Source organism: Protopterus annectens, chromosome 3.part0, assembly GCF_019279795.1.
Source record: "Protopterus annectens isolate FY-2018-M chromosome 3.part0, PAN1.0, whole genome shotgun sequence".
NCBI lineage: Eukaryota > Metazoa > Chordata > Ceratodontiformes > Protopteridae > Protopterus > Protopterus annectens.
In genome coordinates this window covers 845,063,856-845,090,714 of record NC_056731.1, presented here as the reverse complement: position 1 = coordinate 845,090,714, position 26,859 = coordinate 845,063,856, and the positions used below count along the sequence as shown (strand labels likewise).

The 26,859-nt window shown below is 40.8% G+C and overlaps 1 protein-coding gene across 1 annotated transcript in view; it reads right to left on the bottom strand.

Annotated features, from left to right (window-relative positions):
- The window catches only part of RELCH (RAB11 binding and LisH domain, coiled-coil and HEAT repeat containing), a gene marked incomplete in the record, with an annotated part of 1,574,926 nt that extends 1,553,239 nt beyond the window's left edge, over positions 1-21,687 (bottom strand). Inside the window, 1 exon segment of the mRNA XM_044065183.1 lies at positions 21,089-21,687. Coding sequence (XP_043921118.1) covers positions 21,089-21,539 — 451 coding nt within the window.
- Between the last annotated feature and the right edge of the window lie 5,172 nt (positions 21,688-26,859).

Genomic DNA, 26,859 nt, shown 5'->3' with positions numbered 1-26,859 from the left:
CCATTTAGATGAGCTCCCCAAGCAACATCTGAGGCATCTGTCGTTAGAATCTGACTTGCCTCTGGCCGGGTCACAGAGAGTCCCTTGTTTAGGTGACATTCCTGAGCCCACCACAAAAATTCCTTTTGAATGCAAGGTATTATTTGAATGACAGTGTCCAAATCCTGGCAGTGCTGTGTCCACAGATTTTTGAGATACCATTGTAGCTTCCTCATATGCAGTTTGGCATTGGGAAGCACCAGAATACAAGATGCCATGAACCCTAAGGCTTGAAGGACTGTCCTTGCAGTCAGCCCGGACTGAAGAGATAGATGATGGAAGTAACTGGAAAGATTCTTTTGTTTGTCCGGGGTTAAAAGGCCATCTGGGCTGCTGTATTCAGTCTCACACCCAGAAAGCACATGTCTTGAGAGGGTACTAGACTGGACTTTATTTCGCTCACAGAATACCCTAGGCATCTTAGCACTGCTATGACATATTCCAGATGCTGTAGAAGATCTTCTTTTCTTGAGCCAGAATCAGGCAGTCGTCCAAGTAAGGATAGATTTGGATGCCTTTTAGCCTGAAGTAAGCTATCACTGGAGCCAGAACCTTTGTGAATACTCTGGGCAGTAGATAAGCCAAAGGGCAATGCAGAGAACTGATAATGAGAATTTCCAGCTCGAAACGCAGATACTTCCTGCAACTTAGTCTGATTGGCACATGAAGGTAAGCTTCCTTGAGATCTAAAGTTACCATCCAGTGATCTTTGCCCAGCAGAGGTAAAAGCTGTTGTAACGTCAACATTTTGAACTTGGGAATGTCCAGATAAGTGTTGAGGATAGATAAATCCAGAATTGGTCTCCACGTGTTCCCCTTCTTTGGTACTAGGAACAGGCGAGAATAAAATCCTAGGCCCCTTTCCGCACAGGAACTGACTGAATGGCCCCTATTTGGAGCAACAGAGAAATTTGCTTGTGAGCCTCTGTCCTTTGAAGAGGAGGAATGTCTGGCATGCCTTTGAAAGGAGGCAAGGTATGGAAATAAAACCTGTAACCGTGGTGAATAATATCCAGAACCCATCTGTCTTGGGTAATTAAATCCCAATTTTCTTTGAAAAGAGACAGCCTTCCTCCCAAAGGTGCTGCCAGGCGAGAATGTACTGGCAGCTGAAAAGGCAGGTCATTGGGTCTGCTTACGAAGGACTGACCCCTGCCCTCACCAGAAGACTGAGCAGAGGAACATCCTGTCCTAGGCCTATAAGAACCCTGAGCTCTGCCCCTACCACGTCTAGACCTACCCCTAGACTGGGAATCATAAGCAGGATAAGTCCATCCCTTAGTAGGCCAATTTCTACTAAACTTGGAGGCTGCACCTGCAAAAATCTTTAACAGTTTGCATAGACTTAGCCTTGTCCTCCATTTTCTTCAAAACTGCTTCCACAGGCTAACCAAACAACACATCAGACTGTAAAGGAGCATCCAAAATCCTTGTCTTAACATGCTCAGCTAAATTCTGATCTCTCAGCCAGGCGTGCCTACGAAGAACAGAACCAGTGGCAGCCACCCTGGAGGAGGCTTGCACAGCATCAAAACCACACTGCAAGGAATGTTTACCTACCTGTTCAGACACATGAACTAAATCCTGCAACTCTGTACACTCAATACCTTCAGCCAGAGCATCCACCTTAGATTTCAACTGTGAAAGAAGATAATTCTGATATTTTAACATGTGAAACTGACAATTCAACGCCCTCATGGCTAAAGTGGAAGAAGTATACACTTTCTTTCCCCGTCTATCCAAAGCCCTTGCCTCTATCAGGAGGGACAGGATTTTTAACAACTGAGGCCTTCACACCTTTAGGCCCCTGAGAGACAGTTTCTGGGTCTGCCCTAGGACTCTTAAAAAGATACTTATGAGCTTCAGGCACCCTATAATACCTATCTGGTTTAACTGGGGCAGGAGGCAAAGAATCAGGAGTCAGGGAAGCCTCTGCAAACACATCTTCCACCACATTCAAAACAGGAGGTATAGCTAAAGGCCTATGCTGGGGTAAAAACAAGAATTCCCTAAGCCTTTTCCTGGAATCAGAGAAATCTTGACCTTCCCATTTAAAATGTTCCCTCATGGAATGCAGAGTCTCTGAAAATGAAAAATCCTCAGGAGGAGAAGCAGAAGGAGTAGAATCATCCACATCAGAATCAGAATAAGGAGGGTACTCCTGCAAGTCTTCAGCCGAAGACTCCGAAGCCTCCGAGCATTGCTCAAAACTCTCAAACTCAGGTTCCACCCTAGGCCTTTTATCAGGAGGGGGCATAGAACCCCTAATCATAGTAATCAAATCCTCTGCCATTTTAAGCATATGTTTCTTAGGCAAAGATCCTGAAGTGCTAGGAGAAACCCCCACAGAAGCTAAACTTGGCCTGCCCCTCAAAGAAGCCTTGGAAACTGAAGGAGAGGCTCTAACCACCTTAGGAAGAGAGGGAAGAACAGCCACCTGAGAAGCCCCCTCAGCCTGGCCTACTTCCTGAGAGGATACATCCTGTAACAGTAAAGTCTCTTCCTGAGACTCCAAAGAGACACCTGGCAAAACCTCTGGCTCCACTGAGCCTTCCAAAGAACCGACGTCTGGGACTGTCGGGTCCTCCACCCTAGGCTTTGCTGCTTTATCTTTGCGTTTTTTAGCGAAGCGTCGGAGCGTCCGACGGCATTTTATAATTACAACGCTTCCCAAACACTAACCTGGCACAGTCTAACCTTCTCTTAATAGTGCGTTTGTTAAATCTAGCACAAGAGCGGCATCCAACAACGTCGTGCTCAGGCCCTAAACAAGGTATACACAAAGTATGGTAATCCCTATGAGGTATCTGTTTCCCACAAGAAATACAGTTATTCACTTTTTCTGACATCCGGTTAAATACTGAGGCAAGAAAAAACCAAAATATTCCCCAACGGGGTACTTAGCCAACTTTGATTCGGTCTGAAACTCTGACTTCAGAAACTTTCAGAACGCCAACCTGCACTCGCAAAATTGCTTCTGCATCGGACCATGCGGCAAAAAAGACTGGGGATATGATGTCGGTCATGCGCATTAGTACCCTGACGTACTGACGTCAGTCTAATGCGCCCTGACCGACGTCAGCCATATACTTTGGTATTCGGGCCGACTGGACAGCGGACTACCCCAATAGTTAGGACTGCAGCAATGTGGAATGAAGAACATCTGCCATACATTTGGTGAACACTCAGGGGACTGTCGAGAGACCGAAGGCAGTGCCCTGAACTGGTAGTGATTGGCTCCCAGCCGGAAGCGGAGAAACCTCCGGGAACGTGATCCATCTTTATGTGGTAGTACGCATTCTAGAGGTCTATAGAGCACATCCAGTTGTCCCTCCCTAGGAAGGGGAGAATAGACTGTACCGTGACCAGCCAAAATTTTTGAGGTTTGATAAATTTGTTCAATAGGCTGAGATCCAGAATTGTCCTCCTGTTTTTTTTGGCACTAAAAAGAACCTCGAGTAAAACCAAGATCCTGTTTGGTCTGGTGGGTCTGGTTGGATGACTCTTTTTATTAGCAGCTTTTCTATTTCTAAGGCTGCAAACTCCTTCTGATTGGGTGGCACACCGGGGATTCGTTTGACAGGTGTGGGAGTTAAATCGAATGGTATCTGGTAGCCTCTGGATATTATTCTTTGCACCCAAACATTGGTAGTAATAAAACTTGCCAGGCTGGTAGGTGCAGAGAAACGTCCGACTGCTTCCAGAGGAAAGCAATTGGGCTGCTGGTAGAGTCTGCCAGAGAAGGAATCTCTAGCGCCGTGGTTACGCAGACACCCTCTACCCTGAAAGGGGCATCTTCCAGACGAGTTGCCCTCTCTTCCCCAGGGGGATTGCTCACCACCAGTGGCATGAAAAGATCCTTGGGATTTTCTGAACCACATTTTTCCTCCCTTCTTGGTTCTTGGAGTAGGACCTCTGGGGGGGGGGGGGGGGGGTGGAAAACCATATGTCCAAGGTCTTTCCATATTTCTCACTTCGTGCTAGTGAGTCTCGTACTTTGGGACCATACGGTGCAGATTCGTCAACAGGCACGTTGACGAAGGAAGATTTAAAGGGGTCTGCAAAATCACACCGCATCCAAGCATTACATCTCATGAATTACATGTCATGACAATGCCTGATGCGGCAGCTTGAGCTGCCCCCTCGGTGCTGTGGGATATCAAAAGCATCAAGGAGTTTGAGATGGATTCAAGGGTAGCTAGCTGAGAGGCGACAGTGTCACGCACCTCATCAGGCAGTACCCCTGCCAAAGAGGAGGACATTTCGGATATTAGGTCTCTTTGAAGGGGAGTGAAGTGTGCCAGATAGTTCAGCGAACAAATGGAAAAGGTCGCTGAAGCATAGATCCGCTTGTCCACAAATGGAAAAGGTCGCTGAAGCATAGATCCGCTTGTCCATGGTCCGAGACTCCCTGTTCGCTGGATGGACAATGGAACTATCTTCTGCCAGTTCCCTCTTGGTGGCTACCACCACGACCATAGAATCAACTGTCAACTGCTTGGACCAGTAGGGCTGGTCTTCAGGTGCGGATAGACTTTTGTCCGGCCTCCAGAGAACAGGTTCTACATTGTCCAGGGCCTTCCAGGCACACTGCGCAATCAGCTTAACAAGCTCATCAGCAGGTTCGGTCACCCAGGAAGTAGATGGCCAGGCACGGAAGGTCTGCAAGAACACAGATTCCTCAGAAGGAGGGTAGAGGACTTCCAGCCTCGCTGCTGCTGGAGGATTTCGAGAATGTCTCCAAATGAGACGTGGTCTTGGGGAGACCATGGGGACCCTTCTTCCCTCATCACAATCTGTGTCTTCGGTGATAAGATTCCTCCGGGGAATCAAGGTGCAGTGGGATCTTCTGAGGAGGACTCTGGAGAAAGGGTTCCCTTCAAAGGGGGGGTCTTGCGCCTCCTGTGCCTGGGATCCTGAAGTAGGGGGCTGGGACAGCTGCATGCTGGGGGGGTTCTGATGCTGATGTCATTGATGCTGACTGCGAGCCTGCGGAGGCAAGGTCCCTCTCCATCACCTAGAAAGCAGGCCTGCCCGAGGAGGGATGGGAGCCCGAAACAGAAAAGGACAACCTCGAACCAGGGTCACACCCCACCCTGAAGAGCCCACCTCCAGGTGAGGAGTTCCGAGAGGACTGGAAGCCGGAGTCGTGGACATAGATGGCACCAGAGAAAAAAATAGGCGCTGGGCTAGGTACCAAGGTGCAAATTTGTCCAAGCACTGCTCCAAGAGAGCACCGGCTCCACCGGAGCTGGTGCAGCACAGGTGGTCAGTGCCAACAGGGAAAAGTCCGCAGTCACAATTGAGAGAGTATGCATCGGGGTGGACATCAGTACCGAGATCTCCAGGACCTGGGTAGAGGCCAGAGGAGGATAAACAGGAAAATATGCTGTTAAGGATTCCGAGCCAAGAGGGATGGAAGGTCTAGCTGGAGTGGGCAATCCCCTAGCTGCCAAAAGCTGGTCCACAACCAACACTAGGTCTAGTTCAGAAAAACTCCTGGTGGATCTAAAAGGAGGCTGCTGAAGGAGAATCAGGTCTTTCAAGAAAAGGGCTAAACCTATACCCCAAAAACGGGTAGTACGTTCGAGAGTATCTGGTTCTTGGCAGATATTTGACTTTAGGAACAGAGGTCATAATTTGTGGTGCCGAAGAAGCTATCGGCACTGTGGCCAGGGATGGTGCCAAAGCAGGTACAGTCATAGGAGCCAATGTCGAAACCAAGGATAGCACCAAAGAAGGTGGTGCCGAGGCTGGAACCGAAATAGGAATCAACATCATAGACGGCACAGAGTGAGAAGACACAGGGCCTGGTTGGTGCCGAAGAGGTCTATGCCGAGGGCGCCTGAGAAGCACGGAGCTAAGTCAGTTCCGTAACTGATGGAGACATAGGAACAGAGCGACTCCATTTTTCCTTATGTTTTTTGGTCTTTGGAGGGGGCGTGACCGCCAACCCAGATAGAGTCTCCAAAAAAGGTGTTTTAATTAAACCTTTTAAAATAAGCTTATTCTTATGTTCTGTTAGTGTGTGATTGATAAAACTAGCACAAATGTCACAATCAGCTTTAATATGGTCCACGCCCAAACAGTAGACGCAACAAGCGTGTCCGTCAGAGTTGGGCATCTTACGCCCACACTTGTCACACTATCTAAACCTGTACCCGCAAAGTCAGCTTAAATTAGTGGCGGTGCGTAAGGGCGAGCTCCCTGATGTGGTTTTGATTTCTTTGTGAGTGTAAGGGAAACAGGTATGGGTTAAGTATAACAGATATGCCATGGCAGATGAAAAACCCAAGGTGAGGGTATATAAAAGAGGATTGAGGTCTTGTCATATTATCTGATGAAGTAAGAGATGATGAAGTAAGAGATGAAAACGTATTGTGGATGCTGCTATCGTTAATGTATTTTGGAGGGCCATTATTGCTGCATTAAAACTGTTCTGGGAAGATTTTGCCTGCTTGTGCTTACTTGGTGACATTCGTAGTGCTGAAGAATTGGGTTTTGGTTTTACATGGCACTTTTTCTTCTTCTTTGGTGTTTACTGTCTAAACCCCCACTTAACTTTGTCTGACATAGTACAGGCAACAAAGGGGTATGCTAAGAAAAACAATAAAAAGGAGAGAAAAGGCAGAGAATACCAACTTTGGTACTTAAAAAAATACCACAAGTGGTAAAGAAGGGCCTACCAAAGGCAGGAGAGAGGGACAGTACCAACGATGGTAGAAATTTAAATTACCAAAGGTAAAGGGTAGGAAATAGATGTAGGTTATAGACGATAGTGAGAAAGGCTAAACTGACTAAAAAACAAGAAATTTTGAAGGCAAACTATACCAAAAATTTTCCACTTAGCTTTGAGAGAGATGGCTAGGCACGTCTGACGAGGAACGCGGCAAATGAGATCTGGAGTAACTATGAGAGTGGCATTATGGGTAGGTCTTAACTGAGAGTTTTTGGCTGGCACGAGCCTGGAAACGGCCGTGTCGGTTCCGAGGATGGAACCAAAGTCCTAAAAGCAAGGAATGAATAAAGATTTACAACATCAGGTGAGATGTTTTAAAGAATAGTAGAGTTAGAGGACAGAACAAAAACAGATTTTTTTTGCAGTACCAGAGAAACTGGAAGGAGCAAACTATATTAAATTTTATGAAAGCACAAATAAGCAAATGGACTGGTATTGGTATTCCACAGTAGGATTTAATTAAAAGGGTACATTGTGTGTATGCTTCCAACATGGACAGCAGAAAGTAGCCAAGACCTGTATTAGTAAAAATGCAATCATACCAGCAGAAAGAGTTGATTCTAACCAAACTGTGGCAGAAGAGCAAAGTATTAAGAATTAGAGTTGGAGTGTTTATGGAAAATGATTATTCACTGTACACCAGGCAGAAAGGAAGCCAATTTATCTCAGCGATCAGGGAATGTCAGCAGGCAGGTGTGAGATCTTCACAGTATTTTTCCTGGAGGATAAAAGTCAATTTTTGATGCAAAAAGGCTAAGAAGAAAATACAAAAGCGTGTCCAACAAAAAGTGAGCCTTCAAACGGAATAGGACTCTGCTTCTCATTCTTCTGATAAAGGCCACAGACAGACTTTCCAAGGGAAAACTTTTCCAGTGTTTCAAAGCAAAATGCTTGAGACACAGAAAAAAAAGCACAGGAACTGTCTAGACGAATCAAGTACAATGAACTTGAACAGCAGAGTGGGGTTGGCAGGTGAAGATTAACATTAAGACAAGGAACACTGAAATGACTTTATAAATGTGAGACTATAAAGCATCAAGCACATTTGTGATGTATGGCTTTACAAGATAAAGTGGGGAGAAAAATCAAAACACTAAAAAGAAATGAAAAGAAAAGTAAAACAGATTTTGTCCTTAACAGTATCTGTACAAATAATTTCATGATATAAATTGCTTGTTATACAGTACAGCATTTTCACAGACTGTCTTATGTGACAAATATACCAAAGTACTTTTTTTTTCTTCTTTTAGTGTAAGCAGGAACAGACTGTAACATGCACTTTAGCATAGATAACCTTACTTTTAGGTTAGGTAATGCTTGTGGGTGCAGCTGTCGACTTGGTATAATTGCTCCTATCAAGAGAATTAAGCGTAATTATTTAAAGATGTAAACAGTTTGTTTGTTTTAATAAGTTAAGAGAATTTTTTTTGTTTTGAGGGTTTTCGTTACAACAAAAAGCCTTACAAAATGTGACAGGTTCAAATGGAGAGAATAAGAAACAACTGTATAAAGGACCAACCTACCAAACAGTCAGTTGTTGTAATACAAAACTGGAAACAGACATTCAAAAAATCTGACATATATAATAGACGGGTATAACAACTTATCATAAATGGTTACACTATCCATATTATTCTGGAATATGAATGGTGTCACATATATATATATATATATATATATATATATATATACAAAAATAGAGAGTGTTGAATTATATTAAGAAACGCAGAGGGCAAATTATCTGAAAAAAGTGAGAATGCAAATTTCATACAGAAAGTACTTCAGGGTGGATATTCAGCAAAATCTCACAGCAGGTTGCACAGACTATTTGGTAAAACAAACTGGCTCAAGTGCATGAAAAGATCTTGTAGCAAAATGTTTCCAGTGTATCTAGTACGGAGCATGTGTGGTCTCAATATCCACAGCAACAGTTTGGGTGATAAAACCCACATGAAGGAGCTACCAAAATTAGTGATACGGTAGTGGAAGATGGTCTTTCAACTGCAGCTATTCCAAATGACTGTAAGGGCCTGTACACCAACCTTGGTACAGAGTAGAGAAATAACTGGTAACAGGGATACAGGATCATACAGAACTACTGTTAAGTCAGCAGTTGCTAGACAGAAAACACAGTTTCATCAGAGTGAGCTGCACAGAGCCATGGAAGGGAAACCTTTGGCTGGACATTGGACAGGGTTCATTTGGACTGAGAAGGGGGCACAGAGACAAACAAGTGTCACTGTTTTTAACGGGTAATGGCTAAGATAATGATGATAGGAGACTTTCACTCAAGAAAAATACAGGGATGATACACCACCAGGGCTTCACATCTTTAACAGAGGCATGCAAAGTGGCCACTTCAGTAAGGAGATAGAAAAATCCTGAACCAGAGAAAAAACAAACATTCATTACAGTGTACTGGACTTCCCTTGGAAGGAGTTACGGAAGGAGTTACATCAGGGGAAAAAATAATGGATAGCAGCAAGTCTAAACCAGAGACACAGTTATTGAAAATACTGCTTTTTGTTATGAAGAGAACTGGGAGGTTTATGAAGAGAAGTTGGGGAAGGGGCAACTCTTGGATGACACTAGGATATAAAAACTGAAGACCGGCAGGGTGGCTCCTAATTCTCAAAAGCAGAAAAAGTCTATATATTATACAAGAAAGGGCTGCATTACAAAAAGTGAATTGTTAATGAAAAATGATGCAGCTACTGGCAGTTCCAAGTGCCTTTCTGGCCACAGCCCATATTATTTTATGTTTAGGTCACATCGGCACAAAGTAAACAAAAACATGTTCACACAAATAAGCAGTGGTCATACATTACAAAATATGCAAAAGGTTTCTGTAAAGCTTGCGTCAAACGGTTAAGGCACTGAAAGAGGACTACTCTAACTGTTACCATTTAAAATGCCACGGGTGGTTTATTCTAAAGGCGAATAGTAAGGTGTGCTCTTGTTTTTCTGGTTTTTACTAACCGATGGTAGATACCAAAAGTTTGGGGCATGGGTGCCGGTGCAGTAGAGCAGTAATTTAACGCTCTCTTCCATTCTGAAGTGCATTCGCAAAGTTACTCTGGTCATGCTTTAATCACCATAGGCTGGATAGCACCAGACAACAATGGGCACAATCTGAGGTGGATGAAATCCCGAGAAGCCAGTTATAACTCTGAACTTAACTGAAGCTGTACTAAGTTCTGGGATTAGCTATTAACAAGAACAACAATACACATTTACTGTGGATGTTTAAAGCAGATTGGTCTTTGTATATTACCCATTACCAGTGGTGGAATTCAAACCCTATTTTGCTGGTTCGATTGCTTAAAATGGTTAACAGCAAAAGTGTCACATACAGAAAAAAATTGGCATATCAAAACTGTCAAACTGTCCATGTTCTTGTTACGAACAGGATGTAAAGGGGCATGTCACATGTGGTTCTGAAATCATTTTTTTATACAGTATTCTTCATCTGAGACTCTGTGCTTATTTGTTTCCTCAGGGGCTTACGCCTGGGGAAATGAATATGGAAATTGTTTTACCTTGTCAAATCTTCAAAGTAATGAAAACATAGGTGCTTAATTACTGGTAGGGAGTCCCCTTCCAGAAGCTTACTTAGCCCTTTTTTCCCCGAACAGAGTTCCCTTGCCTTCAAATTATAAAGCTCTGCCACTCACTGTAACATCTGCCCACCATACCTCTGCATATAAATTTTTTTATGGATACAGCTGACAAAGAATGGGGAGGGAGATGTTATTTTTGCTGAGCGGCAGACAAGTGTTACTTTGAGGAGCTAGTAAAAAGAGTCACAATTTTCCTTTGTGTCAAAAAAGTTCATAGGTGAATGCTAGCCAATCAGTCTGCAGATTACTACAAGCCTATCCAATAACCAGAGGTCAGAATTAAAACCCATGCATTGGGTCTATGAAGTAAAGACCTTGGGGATTATCCCAACCCTCCCTATCATTTCAAATGAAAGTGGGTGCGGATGTGAATTTGATCAAAGAAGATGGGACCAAAATCAGTGGAGCTAGTATCTCTAAATCAGCTGGTGGTAAAACACCCAAAAAAGACTTGGACATGCGTAGCACAAACAGTCAGTCCAACAGGCTAATTAAAAATTGATCTACATGTTCTAGAGACTATACAAATGCAAGAAAAGTAGCCTTCCCTGGCTTTTTTTTTTTTTTTTTTTTTTAAATCTTACCACCTCTACTACTCCCATTCCCACCGTTAAATCATACTAGCTCTTCGACAGTGTTCAACAATCTAATGTTAGCCAGCCATATGGCATACGGCAATAAAGCCCTAACTAATCTATGGCAACCAGAGTTTGAACAGGGGCTCGAGCAGGAGCTGTCTGGGGAAGACATATGCGAGTGACCATTGCCAGCTCACCCATCCTAAAATTACATACCACCTGGTAGAGTATGAGCCTGTTGAACAAGCTCTGTTATGGATCATCTACAGCAGGCAGACAAAGAACATTTATTGTGAGGAGGCATGCACCCTCTTGGAAGACTGGCTGAACTTCTGAGGAAGGATCTAATTCTAGCTTGCTTTCCTTCTTCCCAGTTCATATCTTCTCCCCACAATGTCCATCTTTTTTTTTCTTTTCTTTATCATCTCATGGATGAATGCTTCCTGACATGTATTAATAAAAGTAAGCCATTTTATACATTATGGCTCAATTTACTTTTTGCTTTTTTGGTTAAACAAATGCTATTCTCTTGACACTGCACTGGCAATAGACCCAAATCTTAAATTTATAAAATATTTATATTCACGTACAACTAAAAGATATATTTTTCTAATAGCTTCAACTGTAATCAAATTTATGTTTTTTAAGAATTATTTTTTTGCTCTGCCAGACACTTAGATAAACTGTTATCATATATGTTCAAATCAGGATTCATTTATGTCTGTATGACTTCTATGATGTCTACAATGGTGTTCTTCTCTGGTCCATGATTTGGGTTATTTATTTTAAGAATAAATATTCTACATTATTTTTCTTACCAAATGGCTTGATCATGGCTGGAAAGGAACCCTGAACTAGTCTACATATCCACTTAACAAAATTCAGCAAGTAAATTAACACTCTTTATCCTGTTTTAGACAGCCACACTGGCTGACCAACTCAAAGTAAAGAGGTACACAGCCTGCTGCCTTTAACAGTTACCTTAATTAGGCAATTGAAGGAAACCATCATCTTTCCCCTTCAGTTTGACAGTATCAGGTGTAGAAACGATCCCTAAATCTCTATTTCAGGCTTTCTTCAGATCTAAGATACATCGAAGTGAAGCAGTGACCAGACAAATGGCTAAGCGTCTGGCTTGCATGAAATTTGCTTATAGCTGACAAATTTAAGTAGTTCAAGATGATGTAGCTAGTGCTCACTTCCACAGTTAAAAACTTCTCCAGTCTGTTTCTGTGGTTTCAAGCTACACACCCATCAGCTATTACTACCCTGTTTACCAATATCATGTATGCAACACACCCATCAGCTATTACTACCCTGTTTACCAATATCATGTATGCAACAACTTCCATTTATCAGTACTAAATCTCATCCGTCAGTGCAGACACATTTCTTAAATCCTTCTTATGACTGCTCACTCCAACCCCAACAGTTTCCTCTATTTGTATGCTGCTATCTGTAAAGAAGCTCATCTTGTTTGTTATGCTTCATATGATGTTGAAAATAAATACACTGTTAGAAATTAGCATATGCTGCTGACAGATATTAGCATATGCTGCTGACAGATATTGCACTAAACATCTGCCATTCATTCCTAGCGTTAATTTGCAGTATATGAAGGACTGGAATATCAATTCTGCCATACTGCACACAATGGACAAAATAAAAACCTGCTCTGCAAACAGGGCAAATAAACATGAGATTCAGAAGTAAAAGTGACCTTTAGATGGCTGTAGAAACTTACATTTATGGCAACCAAGATTCAATGCAAACAAGTGCGATGACAAACGAATTAAAAAAAAGGTACTTTTCCGTTATCGGGGCAACAAGTACCAAAAAAACAGGAAATGTAAAATGAATTGTATTTCATCCTCCAACTAATCAGTCCAGAGCAAGTTCCACTAGCGAAACTAAAGTAGGGTGCATTACACAGACTTACTGAGGAAGGCTGCAGAAACAATGCCAATAAAACAAGTAGTCCTTACAGGCACCTGAAATTCTATATACACCTTTGGACACAATTTCCACAAGACCAAATCCACAGAAAGTATAACTGTGACGTTCCTGCTCTGGGCCAGTAATCAAGGAGCCTGAATCCTCACCACTGACACTGGAGAAGGACGTTCACTCGGAACACAAACAGATGCACATAGTATTTCCAGATGCAGCTCTCTGCACCAAGGACAATTTCTCTTAAGAGCACACAGGGAACACACTCAGCCTGGAGGCTAGGTTTCCTTCTCTTTCCAACAAACAAAACGGACTCCAAAAACATTGATAAAAAACACCACACAAAGCTTTTGGAAAAAAGGATTCGTCTTCAGTGCGAATTTAAACACAATTAAAAAAAAAATCAATACATACATACAATAAAAAAAAAAAAAAAAAAAAATCACAAGACGAAGCCCACCAGATTACAAACTACAAGCAATTAACAATCAAAGAGAAGATAATTAAAAAAAAAAAAAACATAAAAATCAATGTAGACACAGTTGTTTAAACTTTAGTACTTGCTTAATGCTAACAGAGGCATTGATACCAGAAACATAACCGGCTTGCAATCTAACGATCCATTTGTATTCATACCGTTTGAGGTTTTTTTTATTAAGATCCCCTCCTCTTTCATCCTTAGAACAGATAAAGCCCTAAATACAAATCTGTGACCACAGTCAGATTCCATAATATGTTTTCCAAAGGCATTTGTAATAACACCACACCTTATTTCAGATTGATGTGCTATTATTCTATCCTTACAATTTGATTTGCCAACATAAAAACTATGGCACTTTATATTTAGGGATAGATTGCCTATTCACTAAAATACACTACATTGGCAGTATTGCCGGTAGCAAAAGACAAATCTATTTGTTTTAGGATGAATGAACTCATTATTCGTACAAATAAAATTACAACAGCTACAAGCATACCAAGGAAAGGTTGATTTTTAGGGATAGATTGCCTATCTTGACGGAGAAGATTCTACTGGAAAAGAAATCAATGAACAGTAAAAAATTTCTCCAAAGCCAACTTCATGCTTCTCAAGACAGAAGTGGTGAACTTCATGACACCCATGCAGATGGACAATACAGTTACAACTGCTGAATCTTACACAAATGCATTCTATAAGCACTTACACGAGGGCATGGATCGTGCGATCCCAAACGGAACCAAGACGCTATGCTCCAAAAAAAGGAAGCCAATCTGGTGGTCCCCTGCCAAGGAAGAAACTGTTGCAAAAGAGAGTAAAATCCCATGAGTGGAGGAGCTCCCTGGTCAGCCTCAGTAAGAAGCTGAGATTCCTTATAAGAGCCTCCAAAGCTAGCTACGAAAACAAAATCGCCACTAAATCCAAGGACAACCACAAAGCATTCTATAGCTATGTTAAGAATCTAGATGGCAACACCCAGATCTGCTCTGAGTTACAGCACAAAGGCACGAAAATTACAGAACAAACTGATACAGCCAACATCCTGGCAGATCGGTTCAGTACTAACTTTACCCCCCTTTCACTCCCTAAAGGGCCCATATCTATACAAGAAGAATGCAGAGTCCCTGTAATCACAACTACGCAGGTAAAAGCTGCACTTTATAAGCCAAAAACACAGCATTCATGGGACCGGACAACATCCCAGGCTGCGTTTTACATGAACTTCAAAACGAACTGGCTCCCCACTTAAGCACCTCGTATCAGGCTTTGTGCCCACTGAATGGCACACAGCAACAGTTATCCCACTCCACAAAGGGGGAGCCACCACTGATCCTGGGAACTTATCAACCTATTAGCCTGACGAGCCTGGTCTGCAAGGCCATGGAATGTATCATCATGGAACTCAAAGACATTGGTAACCTCCAAACTCTGGATCCCACTAAGTTCAGGTTTGTGAAAGGCAGATCATGCCTCCTGAACCTGATCGACTTTTTTGAGGCAGTCAGCAAAGCCGTGGATGAGGGTAAGGTGGTTCACACAGCCTATCTTGACCTCGCCAAGGCTTTTGACACCATCCCCCATTCTGGAATTATAGCTAAACTCACTAAACTAGGTATAAATCCCTACATCACAACATGGGTTGCCAACCGGCTCACTGACAGAACCCACACTGTAAAAGTTGCAGACTCCAAATCTGACATCAAGGCAGTGACAAGTGGAGTGCCACAGGGTTCCGTCCTGGGACCTCTCCTGTTTGGTATCTACTTCTCTGAAGTACAGGCTAACACAGAAGGCCTCTGGCTGATGCAGTTCGGAGATGACTCCGAACTAGGAGCCATAGTCAAGTCCCCAAATGATGTGGACATCCTACAGAAGGGCCTCACTGAGACAGATGCCTGGTGTCAGAGCCCTGGCCACTGCATTAGAACATCTTTGGATGCTAGATACATAAGGAGCTGTATTTCAGCACTCAAAGCCTATGACCATCTCAGTCAAACTATTTCAACAAAAACTTACAAAGCACTTAATATCACCAGCCACAAACACTCTCACTGATCACAAACTATTAGAAACACAGTATCAGTCATGAAGTAGAACAACACTCTCTTAACACCCATTAACTACAGCAGCATGGAGATTAACAAGGATCTACCCAAAATGATATGTTAAACCAAGCCACTTCTGTAATTACACCTCAGATTTAATTCAAGAACTGATATCACTGTTACCCAGCACAAAATCAACCCTCTCAAGCTTTAAAGACCTCTTCGTAAACTTCACTCCCTCTATCCCCTTTAAAAAAAAAAAAAATCAAACCACACACACACACATATATATATATATATATATATATATATATATATATATATATATATGTATGATTATAGACAGAGAGATTTTCTGTTACTTCGCACTAACATCTCCGCCACTAAGTTTATCTACCATCACTTGTCATACTCCCTACTTATTTATCATTCAAATTAAGACACCCCACTCTCCACAGTCCCAACTGCACACTTTATAAAAAATGCTATGCTCCACCAGATCTTCACAATATATCTTCCATTACATTTATACCCTATATCTAATCCTAAAATGCATCATGTATGACATCCATCCCAACCCAGGCCCCTCCACATCTTCTACTGCAGACAAGTCCATACTATTTACTTCTTTTAACGCCCAAAGTATAGTCAACAAAGCCCCAAACCTCCATGCTTGGATCATACATAATAATCCTGACATCCTAACCATCTCTGAAACATGGTTAAAACCCCATATAAAAGACTCTGAAATTATTGCTCCAAACTATTCTATCATAAGAAGACAGGTCCCATAAAAAAGGGGGTGGAGTAGCTCTCCTATACGCATGCTCATTATCAGTTACCCCCTATAACAAACCTATTCCACACTTTAAAAATGCTGAACTACTCCTCACCTTACTCCAAGTTAACCTACATAAACACATATGTATAGCCTCAATCTACATCCCCCCAGGGGATAATATTTCTACACTTGAAGATATCCTCTCCTGGCTCTCCAACAATATTAACAATGAAACTATAATCTTAGGAGATATGAATATTAACTGGGCCTCCATTCAGTCTCATAAAAACCACCATAATATCAACCTCTACAATTGTTCACAGCTAATCAACAATGTGACATACCCCTCAAAATACATTTCTAGCGGCAGTATTCTAGACTGGATTCTAGTCTCTCATCCCCATTATTTCTCTGACAGTGGCACTCTTCCTGATCCTCTCAGTGACCATATACCCATCTTCACTCATAGACTCCCATCACCCCTGCATCGCACCCATAATTATATTACTATCCATAACCAAAAAAACTTTAACCCAACAACCTTTTCAAACTCTCTAAAAGCAATTAACTGGAATTGTCTAAAAACATTATCTCTAGATAACGCAGTTTCCCATTTCAACTCAATATTCCTAAAACTACTTGATTCCCAGGCACCCTTAAGGACTAAAAGAATAAAAATCAAAACAGCCCCTTGGCTAACCAAAAAAACGCTAGCATCTATGCGACACAGAGATAAAGTCTGGGCACACTACCAGAAAAACAAATCCCCCCTAGTCCATAATGAATATAAAATACTTCGAAATAAGGTAAGAAAGCTCATAATCTCCGATCGACAGAATTACTTTTCCACACTCCAAAACAATAAAAAATCAAACCCTCAGAAATTCTGGAAAGGTATCTCTACTCTCCTTAACCCCAGCAAACCAGATACCCCTACCCCAGACCGAAACGCTCTTGACCTAAATTTGGCTACCCAATTTAACTCTTTTTTCATTGATTCTATTTCCAAATTAATATAATCTTTCTCTAACAGCACTACATACTCCAATACTCCCCCACCCTCCCCCACCAGCACTCTACCCTGCACTGCTACTACATCCTCACTCCCATCTACTAACTCTCGTCCCTCCTCTCCTTCTCCTACTCCAACTACTTCATTATCTTCTTCTGCCCCTAATTCCCCCTCTTCACACTCTCCTTTTTTCTCATTAAAACCTACAGCCACTTCTACTATAAAGAAACTCCTTCTAAAACTGAAGCCATGCACTAATGCTCCTGATAATATCCCTTCTTACTTTCTTAGCAAAGCTGCTGAAGCAATGTCCTACCCCATTAGCATTTTAATCAACCGTTCTATCCAAGAATGTATGGTACCTCAAATTTGGAAAAAGGTCTTTATCATACCTTTATATAAAGGTGGCAACAACAATGTTACTAATTTCCGCCACATTGCTATTCTGTCCCCAATCTCTAAACTCCTAGAAAAAAGCATCCAACTACAACTCCTTCCACATCTCTTAGATAATCACCTACTAACTCCCACACAACATGGCTTCAGACCAAATCATAGCACTATGACTGCCCTCCTCTCCTTCCTTGAAATTGTAAATAAAGCCCGAGACTCTGGCCAAATTGTTTCTACCCTACTACTCGACCTCTCCAAGGCCTTTGACACCATCTCCCACAGCCTGCTATTAATTAAACTCTCAAAACTCAACTTATCTCCCTCCTCTCTGAACTGGTTCTCCAGCTACTTATCTAACAGGTATCAAGCAATCAAATCGAAAAAGGCTACCTCCTCATTTCTAAATACCCCCACTGGGGTATCCCAGGGCTCTATACTGGGTCCCCTTCTCTAATATATTTATAAATGATTTCCACAACTCTATCCCATTCTCAGATATCATCCAATATGCTGATGATTCTACTATTATTTGCTCTGCCACTTCTATCCCTTCACTCCTAAAACTGACTCAGGATGCCTTTTCAACCACTGAGAAATGGATGAAAACAAATCACCTAGCACTCAATGCCTCTAAAATTAAATTAATGTTATTTAACCCCTCTAAGGCAACATCTTTCGATATAAACACATTCTCCATCACTAGTCAAAATAATGTACCCCTGAACTGGTGTCAGAGACCAGGTTACTTGGGGTCCAAATTGATAGCCAGCTCAAATTCAACTCTCACCTACAGCTAAATATAAAAAAAAAAAAAAACACATCAAAAACTAGGTATGCTTTACCGACAATATCATTATCTCACACCTGCTACCAAAATCACCCTCTCTAATTTCTCATCCCCTCCCTTCTCTACGGAGCTCCACTCCTAACTAATCTACAGTCCTCTCTAAAAACACAACTTTCCATTTGCTACAACAAAATTGCTAAGTTCGCTACCAACTACAAGTCCTCCACACACCACTGTTCCTCTCTCCAAAAACTGAAATGGCTAGAGCTACCCAGTTATCTCACATATATTCAACTAAATCTTGCACATAAGCTTATTTTCAACCCTTCCCTCTGTCCCTCCCTTTCATCAGCTTTTAAAATGCACCTTCCTGATAAAGATCCAACAATCAAAATCTGTTAGAAGTATATAAACCAACTCGTCCCCCAGGAAAAAATAGTCTGTCTTATGGCCTCGCACGCCTTTGGAACTCCCTACCACCTTCCATTCGCACCACCCACAACCATTTTATTTTTAAAAGATCTCTTCATTCACATCTTGTATCCCAGTGGGAATGCTCTTGCTCCCACCCCACATAACTTACTCTTGCAAATTCCATCTTCCTTCCTTCGTTTTCCTCCTGCAACTCTCCTTGTTATTCACCCCTAACTCTTACATATTAATTGCAAATTCCATCTTCCTTCCTCTGTTTCCTCCTGCAACTCTCCTTGTTGTTCACCCCTAGCTCTTACATATTACTATCCCTATGATAATTGGAAATAATGCTCTAAGCCACACCCCATAAGTGTTTGCTTCCGAATATGATATTATTTCTCATTATTTTCATGCTAAATTTCCTTTTAGTCTGTATTATCCATTAAGTATTTACTTGCAAATTATTTTTCTGTATCTTTAACCTTTGTATAAGAGTATAATTCGTGCAACTATTAAGAACAACCTATTGCAACCTATTTAGTTTTGGAGTTTTTCTCCCCAGGACTCCATTGAAAACGGGTTCATTTGACCCAATGGACAAACCAACTGCAAATAAATAAATAAATAAAATCATCTTTCTACCACTTTGACATTACTAAATGGAATGGCATACCTCCACTTAAACAATTCCCTCATTTACATATCATTTGCCTCTAATCTCTGCATGCACCTATTTACCCTATACCAAACTGTAACAGTAACAATCACAACACATTTCCTTAGTTCTTCCTCATTTGACAACCGTCAGTCATCTTACTGGACTCATACGCTAGAAACTCTGGTGCATAATACAATATATACACACACACATACATACATATTATACATACACACACAAGCCTACACACGCATAAAAAGAGAAAAAGAAAGAGTACAGGGGTATAGTACAGTACAACAATACATAGACGTACAAACATGCATACATATCACGTGCGTGTGCGCACGCGTGTACCTGCAATATCTGTCTCTCTCTCACACACACCTCTCAAGTGTACCTCATTACGAGGAACGTACTTCATTTGGGGTCTTAAAAAGTTCAAATTCCACATTGAAAGACTGTCACACATCCAGTGTTAGCAATTTCTTTAAAGTGAAATCCATTGTAAATAGAAAAGAATCATATTAATTCATTAAAAGATCTAATTTATAAGTAAAACCAGCATACTTTAACCATCCTATGACCTTCCTAGTTGAGGTTGTTAATAAGCCATTAGTATGTGTTATTTGTTTCACATTATGAGGGCTAGTGTTCCTCATTTTGGAGATGGAAGGTTGAGAGCTGACACACACACACACATCTTGGTTCGCATTCGCATAACAGTTTACAAATATTATAGTGGCCCCCGAATACAAATTAATGTGAAATTAAGCTTGAAACTTTATTTAAATTTATGTTTAAAAACTATAAACTACAACCACTAGATTCCTTAATACGACTGCACTTTTGGTCATTTGTCAGACCTACTACTACTTTACAGCGTAACAGTAGGCTATATCAAGACCTGCAACTGTATTTTTCACTGTAACCTAAAATACCTTGCATCTTATACAAATTACTTAAATTTTCATTTAACTCTGCACAACACCAAATAGTTTACCCTTGTCTGTTTTTCACTGCAGCCTAAAACACCTTAAATCTTATGCTTCTAAACATTTTCATTTAACTCTGTACAATATCAAACCATTTACCCTGGAGTGCCGTACTCTATGGGGCACGAAGCTAAATTAGCACTTTATCCAAGATGTACCCAATGAATAAGACAACAAAGGCAAGTCAAAAAGAATACAACCTTTACAAAATGCCCAATTGTATTGGCAAACGCATGTTTTGTTTCTTATGTCAGAAATGCTGCCTTCTAAAAGCGTTCACGTGGTCACTGCTGTCATTCAAACCAATGCACACTGATGCAAACAGCAATACAGATAAAGATGCTGCTACACGGCATTTATAAACAGAACATGGATTATTGACATTATGCAAAAAAATGCTAAAACACGTGTCTAGTGCAAAAATCTTACAAACATACATGGCATACAATAGTTACTCATTCTGTTTACTATACTAAATGAATCCCGTTGCTCTTGTCAGTGGTTTTACACTAATGAAAGGAGGACACAAACACACATCAGCATTCCTACAGAAAAAGGGCATCATACCAAAAATTAAAACGACAAAAAGAAAATGAACTTACTAAGCTGTCCACCAGGTACCAATCCCACTGCCTCTTTACCCGCAGGTGGGGTCCCACTCTGTCTCTCAAAATTCCCAGGGTTGGAGAAGTAATCTCGTAGCCTCGGTAACTCACGCCCACTCTCCAACAGCTCAGTGTGGAATTCCAGTGCAGTGAGAATGTACTGATCTCGCAAAAGCTGAGCAGCAATTGCATCAATCGGCACCCGTTGCTCTCCAATACCACCCCAAACTCCACTGAGAACTGTCCCTCCAGGCTCACTAGTACCGGCCTTGTGAAACCCAGGCATCTCTGGCAGCTGGGGGGAGACAAGAGGCAGTCCTCCTTGTACTGCAGCTGGAACATCAGCTCTTGAAGTTTCTGCACCTGATGCATCCACTTGACGTTCTAGCTCCTCCTCAGAGTCACTCAGAAATGGATTGATACTATTTCCACCGCCGCCACTCGCCATTTTCCTTCGTTATCCCCAGTAACTAGGATGGTCCACTAGACTCTCGCGTCTTCCTGGTTCTCGAAACCTCACGATAGGTTTATCCCGGAAGAAGGCTGTCAATACAAACACTGCCCCTTCGCCAGCTGCAGTGACTTGAGTGGCGGATGCGGTAATGAGGAGTTCCTGCGGCAGCCAATGCTCTTTCAATTTTCCGATCTGGGTTTGGAATTATTAGACTCGAACCGCCTTGTTTTATGACCAAGACGGCAGAATTAAACAAGTATCGCGAGCCTGTCATTTCACTTCTTGACTAGAAATGGGAAATAGCAAGTTAGAAAATTCTTTTGAGGCTAAATTTAGATATGCGCCTAATAGAAGTGGGATTCAGCAGATTGAACATACTCATCCTCTTGACACAAGAAATCTGCACAAAGACAAAAATGATGGGGTGACAAAAGCCCCAAAATAGGGACATATTTAAAAATATATTCCTCTTATGAACTTAGAAAATTGCTAAAATAACAGATTTTCATTGGCATGCATTTTCTGAAGTACATGAAGTTGGAGGTATGCGATTGATTTTTCAAAATACGAGTTTAAACATGCACCTTGCAAATAGGTTCATAGGTAGGTACTAGTCTATTGGCCCTAGGGCCTATACAAGCCTAGCCAAAAATGTTCCCTGGCTTTCGCCACCCAAGAAAATTATTTTCCTGTGCCCCTGTCAAGCAGAACCACAGAAGTGATCCCCGGGGTGAATTTCCTATTATCCATCCAATCATCAAGATTTTTCTTGAAGAGTGCTAATGAGGAGCTCTGGTTGACAATGATAGGCAGTCAAGTATGGGAAGTCTCTGGGACAGGAATCTATCCCTCCAGCATGTTCTGTTTATTGTGGTGACAAGGTTTAGGTCCCTAGAGCGTGTAGCTCGGAGGGATTGGGATTTCTTTTAAGTGGAGCTTGTCCAACAGCTCTGGGTTTGACATAGCTTTGTATGTTAGGCAGAGATCGCCTCTGAATACTCATATGTTTCACATTTCACAATTTATTACAGAATAAATCAGTACAAATCTTTCCTATGTTGGGACTGTTAACAAAAATGTTATTCTCTTATGTTTTAGCAGTGGTAGTGACATTTTTATGCCTGAACAAAACTATTGCATACATATATCTGCTTTAGGTTAGGACCTACATATGACTGCAAAGATTAAACAATTCCCTTCACTTGACCCATTCAAAAAAATTTAAATAATTATTATTCCTTTCCAATTTGCAGTTCTTATAGCTTTCCCTGTAATACAGCTGTAAATGAGAAAAATGATGGTGACAAGCAGATGGGCCTTGAATCCCACTATTGCCAGCCAATGTAAAGAATAAGAGATGACTGCAGATATCCATTGCTGCCAACCAATGTGAAGATAAGACAGTGGACAGTAGCTATGGTGCTGTGATATTCTCCACTGCCCACCACTACATTTAAATATTGTAATCTAAAAATCTTAAATCTGATAGCCACCAGGGGTAGGACCTCTCCAGTCACACAAAAGGTGCCAAACAGATTAAAGTATAGGCAAGGCTCACAAATAGGAATCACTAAACAACTTCCTGAGTACAGCCTGCCCACTACAGCATGCAGAAAATATACACTGATATGCACTCTTGCCTGGGAATGGGCATACACTATCCACACTATGAGTAGGCTTTGCACTGGTTACCCCACCGATCACAGTCTTTGACCTAGTTCCTAGATCTCTTTATCACCACTCCTTCTGAGTTTCACTTGACCAAAATAGTCTCTTAAAAACACACACACACACACACACACACACACACACACACACACACACACAGATTTCCACAGAAAGATTGGTAATATTCTCCAACATTATAGCTTTCTGTCCTGACTTGAAGGTAATAAACTGCTACCATGCTACATTACCAGGCTGAGGACTTCTCGGTTACACTTTTGTTAATAAACCAAATAATTATAAGCAAGAAACAAAGGTGTAAGGAGCAATCTGGCCAGTGAAGGTGGATGCCAGCAGCTGGTCACCAGCTGGCCATAAATAAGTTGTTCTCAGTTAATAAATAGATGAATAGCTAAAACATATTAAAAGTGAATAAATAAATAATATTTTGTTACCTATCTATGTCAAGCAAAGTTCCCCATTAACATTCTTTAAGAAAAATCTTGATGAGTGGATGGGAGATAGAAAATACACCCGGGGGTCACTTATGTGGCTCTGCTCAACAGGAGAACAGGAAAATAACGTTCTTGGGTGGCGTAAGCCGGCGAACCTTGTTGGCTAGGCTTACTGAGGCCCTTGGGTCGATAGCCTAGTACCTACCTACCTATGAACCTATAATTTACTTGAAGTCCACACATTTGTTGCAGTCTGAATCAGAAAACAGTGGCATATTTATATATAAACCAAACTTTAGTCATTAATCTTTTCTTCCATGCCATTTACCTGTTACCAAAATTGAGTCATCCTTCTCTATGAACTATTAAAGGAATGACCATTCTCAGATTTTATGGTGGCTGGTATTCCAAACATTGTAAATATTTTAACCAAGATTGAGGTCTACAACAAGGAAGGTGGGAGTCTCAGAATAATTTAGGCTATTGTTTTATGAGATCTACAGGGGCTCATTCTAAAAAGATTAAGTCTTCTGTATTGTTGTTTGATTCGTTCCCTATTATGAGTGGTTTGTGGCAGAGAAGTCCAGTCTCCTATCTTCTATTTGCCTTATATCTTAAAGCCCAGGCAATTCTAATGTGGCACATTTTCTGAAAGGGCATCAGTGGGCTCCCTGGCAAGTAAATATCTCATTATTTACAAGTAAAGCTTTAATGTGCTTAACTGACCAGCAATCTGGCTAACTATTTTGATAAATAGGATGAATCTGTCTGATTTTCAGAATATAAGACAAATATCATTAAATCAAGAGCTATAAATGATATCCCATCCATACACCTAGGATTTAGTTACCTCTACTTTTTGGGGTGTATTAAACTCGAGAATTTGGGGATATGGCTGGTTAGCACAACCAATATATCAATTGCATCTGCATATGCAACTAGTAAATAACAGGCTAACTTTAAGAAATGGAAAACCTGCACCAAAATGTCAAGCTTTACAAATGTTTCCATTTTCATTTCTCTATATAGTTGTCAACTTTTTTGTGGGAGAAGAAAAGCCTGTTTGCTTCAGTTTCAAAACATTATTTTGAAGTACTACATACAAGACTTAGGAATCCATTGTTTTACCCATCAGTGTTGTAGGCTGCTCTGGAAAGCAACATGTTGCATCCTGTTAGTGGAGGGAAAGAGGAGCCAAACTACATTGCTGACAGCAATTATTTGAGCTTAATTTGGGATAGGACCTGTGTCAAATAAAAGAACTAGACTGTGTTACTTTTTAAACTTTGTTAAGCTGGTAAGAAAATGGTCTAAAGACCATTTTTATCCATGGCTCAAGCCAAGAGGCAGTAACTTTTCAAAAAACAAGAGTCAGTAACAACTTTTCAAAACAACATTTACAGATTACCTTCAGAGTTACTTTATTAAACAAACATTTACATTCAAGTTACATTATAATGAACATTTGCACTTCAATAACTACTATAGTTGTGCTTTTTCATGAATGTTATTTATACAAACCACTGCATTTTGCATGATACAAACACTAATACAATTCAGTGATCAGTGTAGTTGTTTTATATAAACCATTACATTCTGTACAATGGTACTAGCACTAGTGCAATTCAATGACTGTTGTAGTTGAGTTTTTACATGAATGTTATTTACAAACCTCAGTACATTGTATACTATTGACTTGCATTTTACATTGGTTGCATAGCTGTTAGTTTGTATCATTATGGTTGTCCATTGCTGAATATAGTGCAATTTTTTTTCACTAGGATAGATCAGACACTAAATCTGTTGAGCCTACCTTGTTCTCTATAACAATTTCACTTATATTTACAACTCAGTTGTGCTTTTAGGCGCTTTCAAAAGAAAGTTAGTTCCCTAACATTTTGCATTTTGTCTGGTAAAATTTTCCACAATAGTCTTTCAGGAATTGACAGACCTTCCCCATACTCTTCCAGAGGTGTCAAAGTCATCATTGTAACACAGGAGCAGTTAAGTGACACTGCAAAAAACTTGTTCTGCTGCTTGTGTCTGCCACAGAAAGATGCATGCATTTTTTTTATCCTGGATGTTGGAGAAATGTGTTGCATTTGTCTAAAGGTATTTTATTTTTCTACCTCAAGATATTTTTGTTGTTACAGTACAACACAGTAAAAATAGGTACAACTGTGTTTTATTAAATTTGTTTTACTATGAGGCACCTATTCCTTTATGCATTACATTTTCCCATTTCTGTTGCTTTGCCACCCATTGGTATGTTATATTGTAACATACTAACACTTATCAAAACCATACTTTTCTAGCATGAGAAATTAGTAGCTATTATCTACACTGAGTATAAGACTAAAACATTACTTTCTATAAAGCTGTTGTGGGTACAGAAAATAATACATCTAGCAAGCAGAGCACTCTGAAAAAGTAACTGTGGCAGACTGTACGCACAAGTACTGCCATCTCTTTCTGCCTGCAACAAAGGCAATGATGGAAAGTTCCATAACAATGTTTGCATGTGTTTTTTAGCAACTTCTGACATCAGGAAGACCAAGGACTGCCTGTGTAAGACTGTGACCAGTACCTGAAAGGAAAAAATACAGATTTCTATGTTCCTGTGGAGAAAAATTCCCCTGCCAAAACAAATGAGAGGTTAAGCATTAAAAAAAAAAGTTTGAAGGGTTTTCCCTTCCTTTGATTCCAAAGCAAAGAAATTAAAGTTTTGGAGAGTACAGGATGGTTCCTAGTGACTAAGCCATACTAACACTGTACTGCAGGGAAACAAGAAACTTAAAGGTTGAGTTAAACTCTAGGTGAGTATGGACTTTTCCTTTGATGTTTAGAGGCTAAGCTGGTGGTAGTCTCTTCTGAGTTTTTAATTGCATGGCAGCAAATAATTGTGTATAGATGGTTAGATTATTAAACGTGAGCCAATTCCCTATCTGGGCAAATTCTCCGGTAACTGTTTATTTAATGTACTAGGTGATTTATATTCTCTTGCAAACACCATATAATTTGCTAACAATGTACAGTTCATATTTGGAAGAGTGAAATGTAGACTACTTACAAATAGAACAATAGGTGTTCCAGCACTGAGCCCAGTGGGACTTCTTTTGTTGTGCACCCTGTTTCTGCAATATCATTTTGAAGGTATACTGTAAAGTTCCTGTTGTTGAGGTAGTTTTGGAACC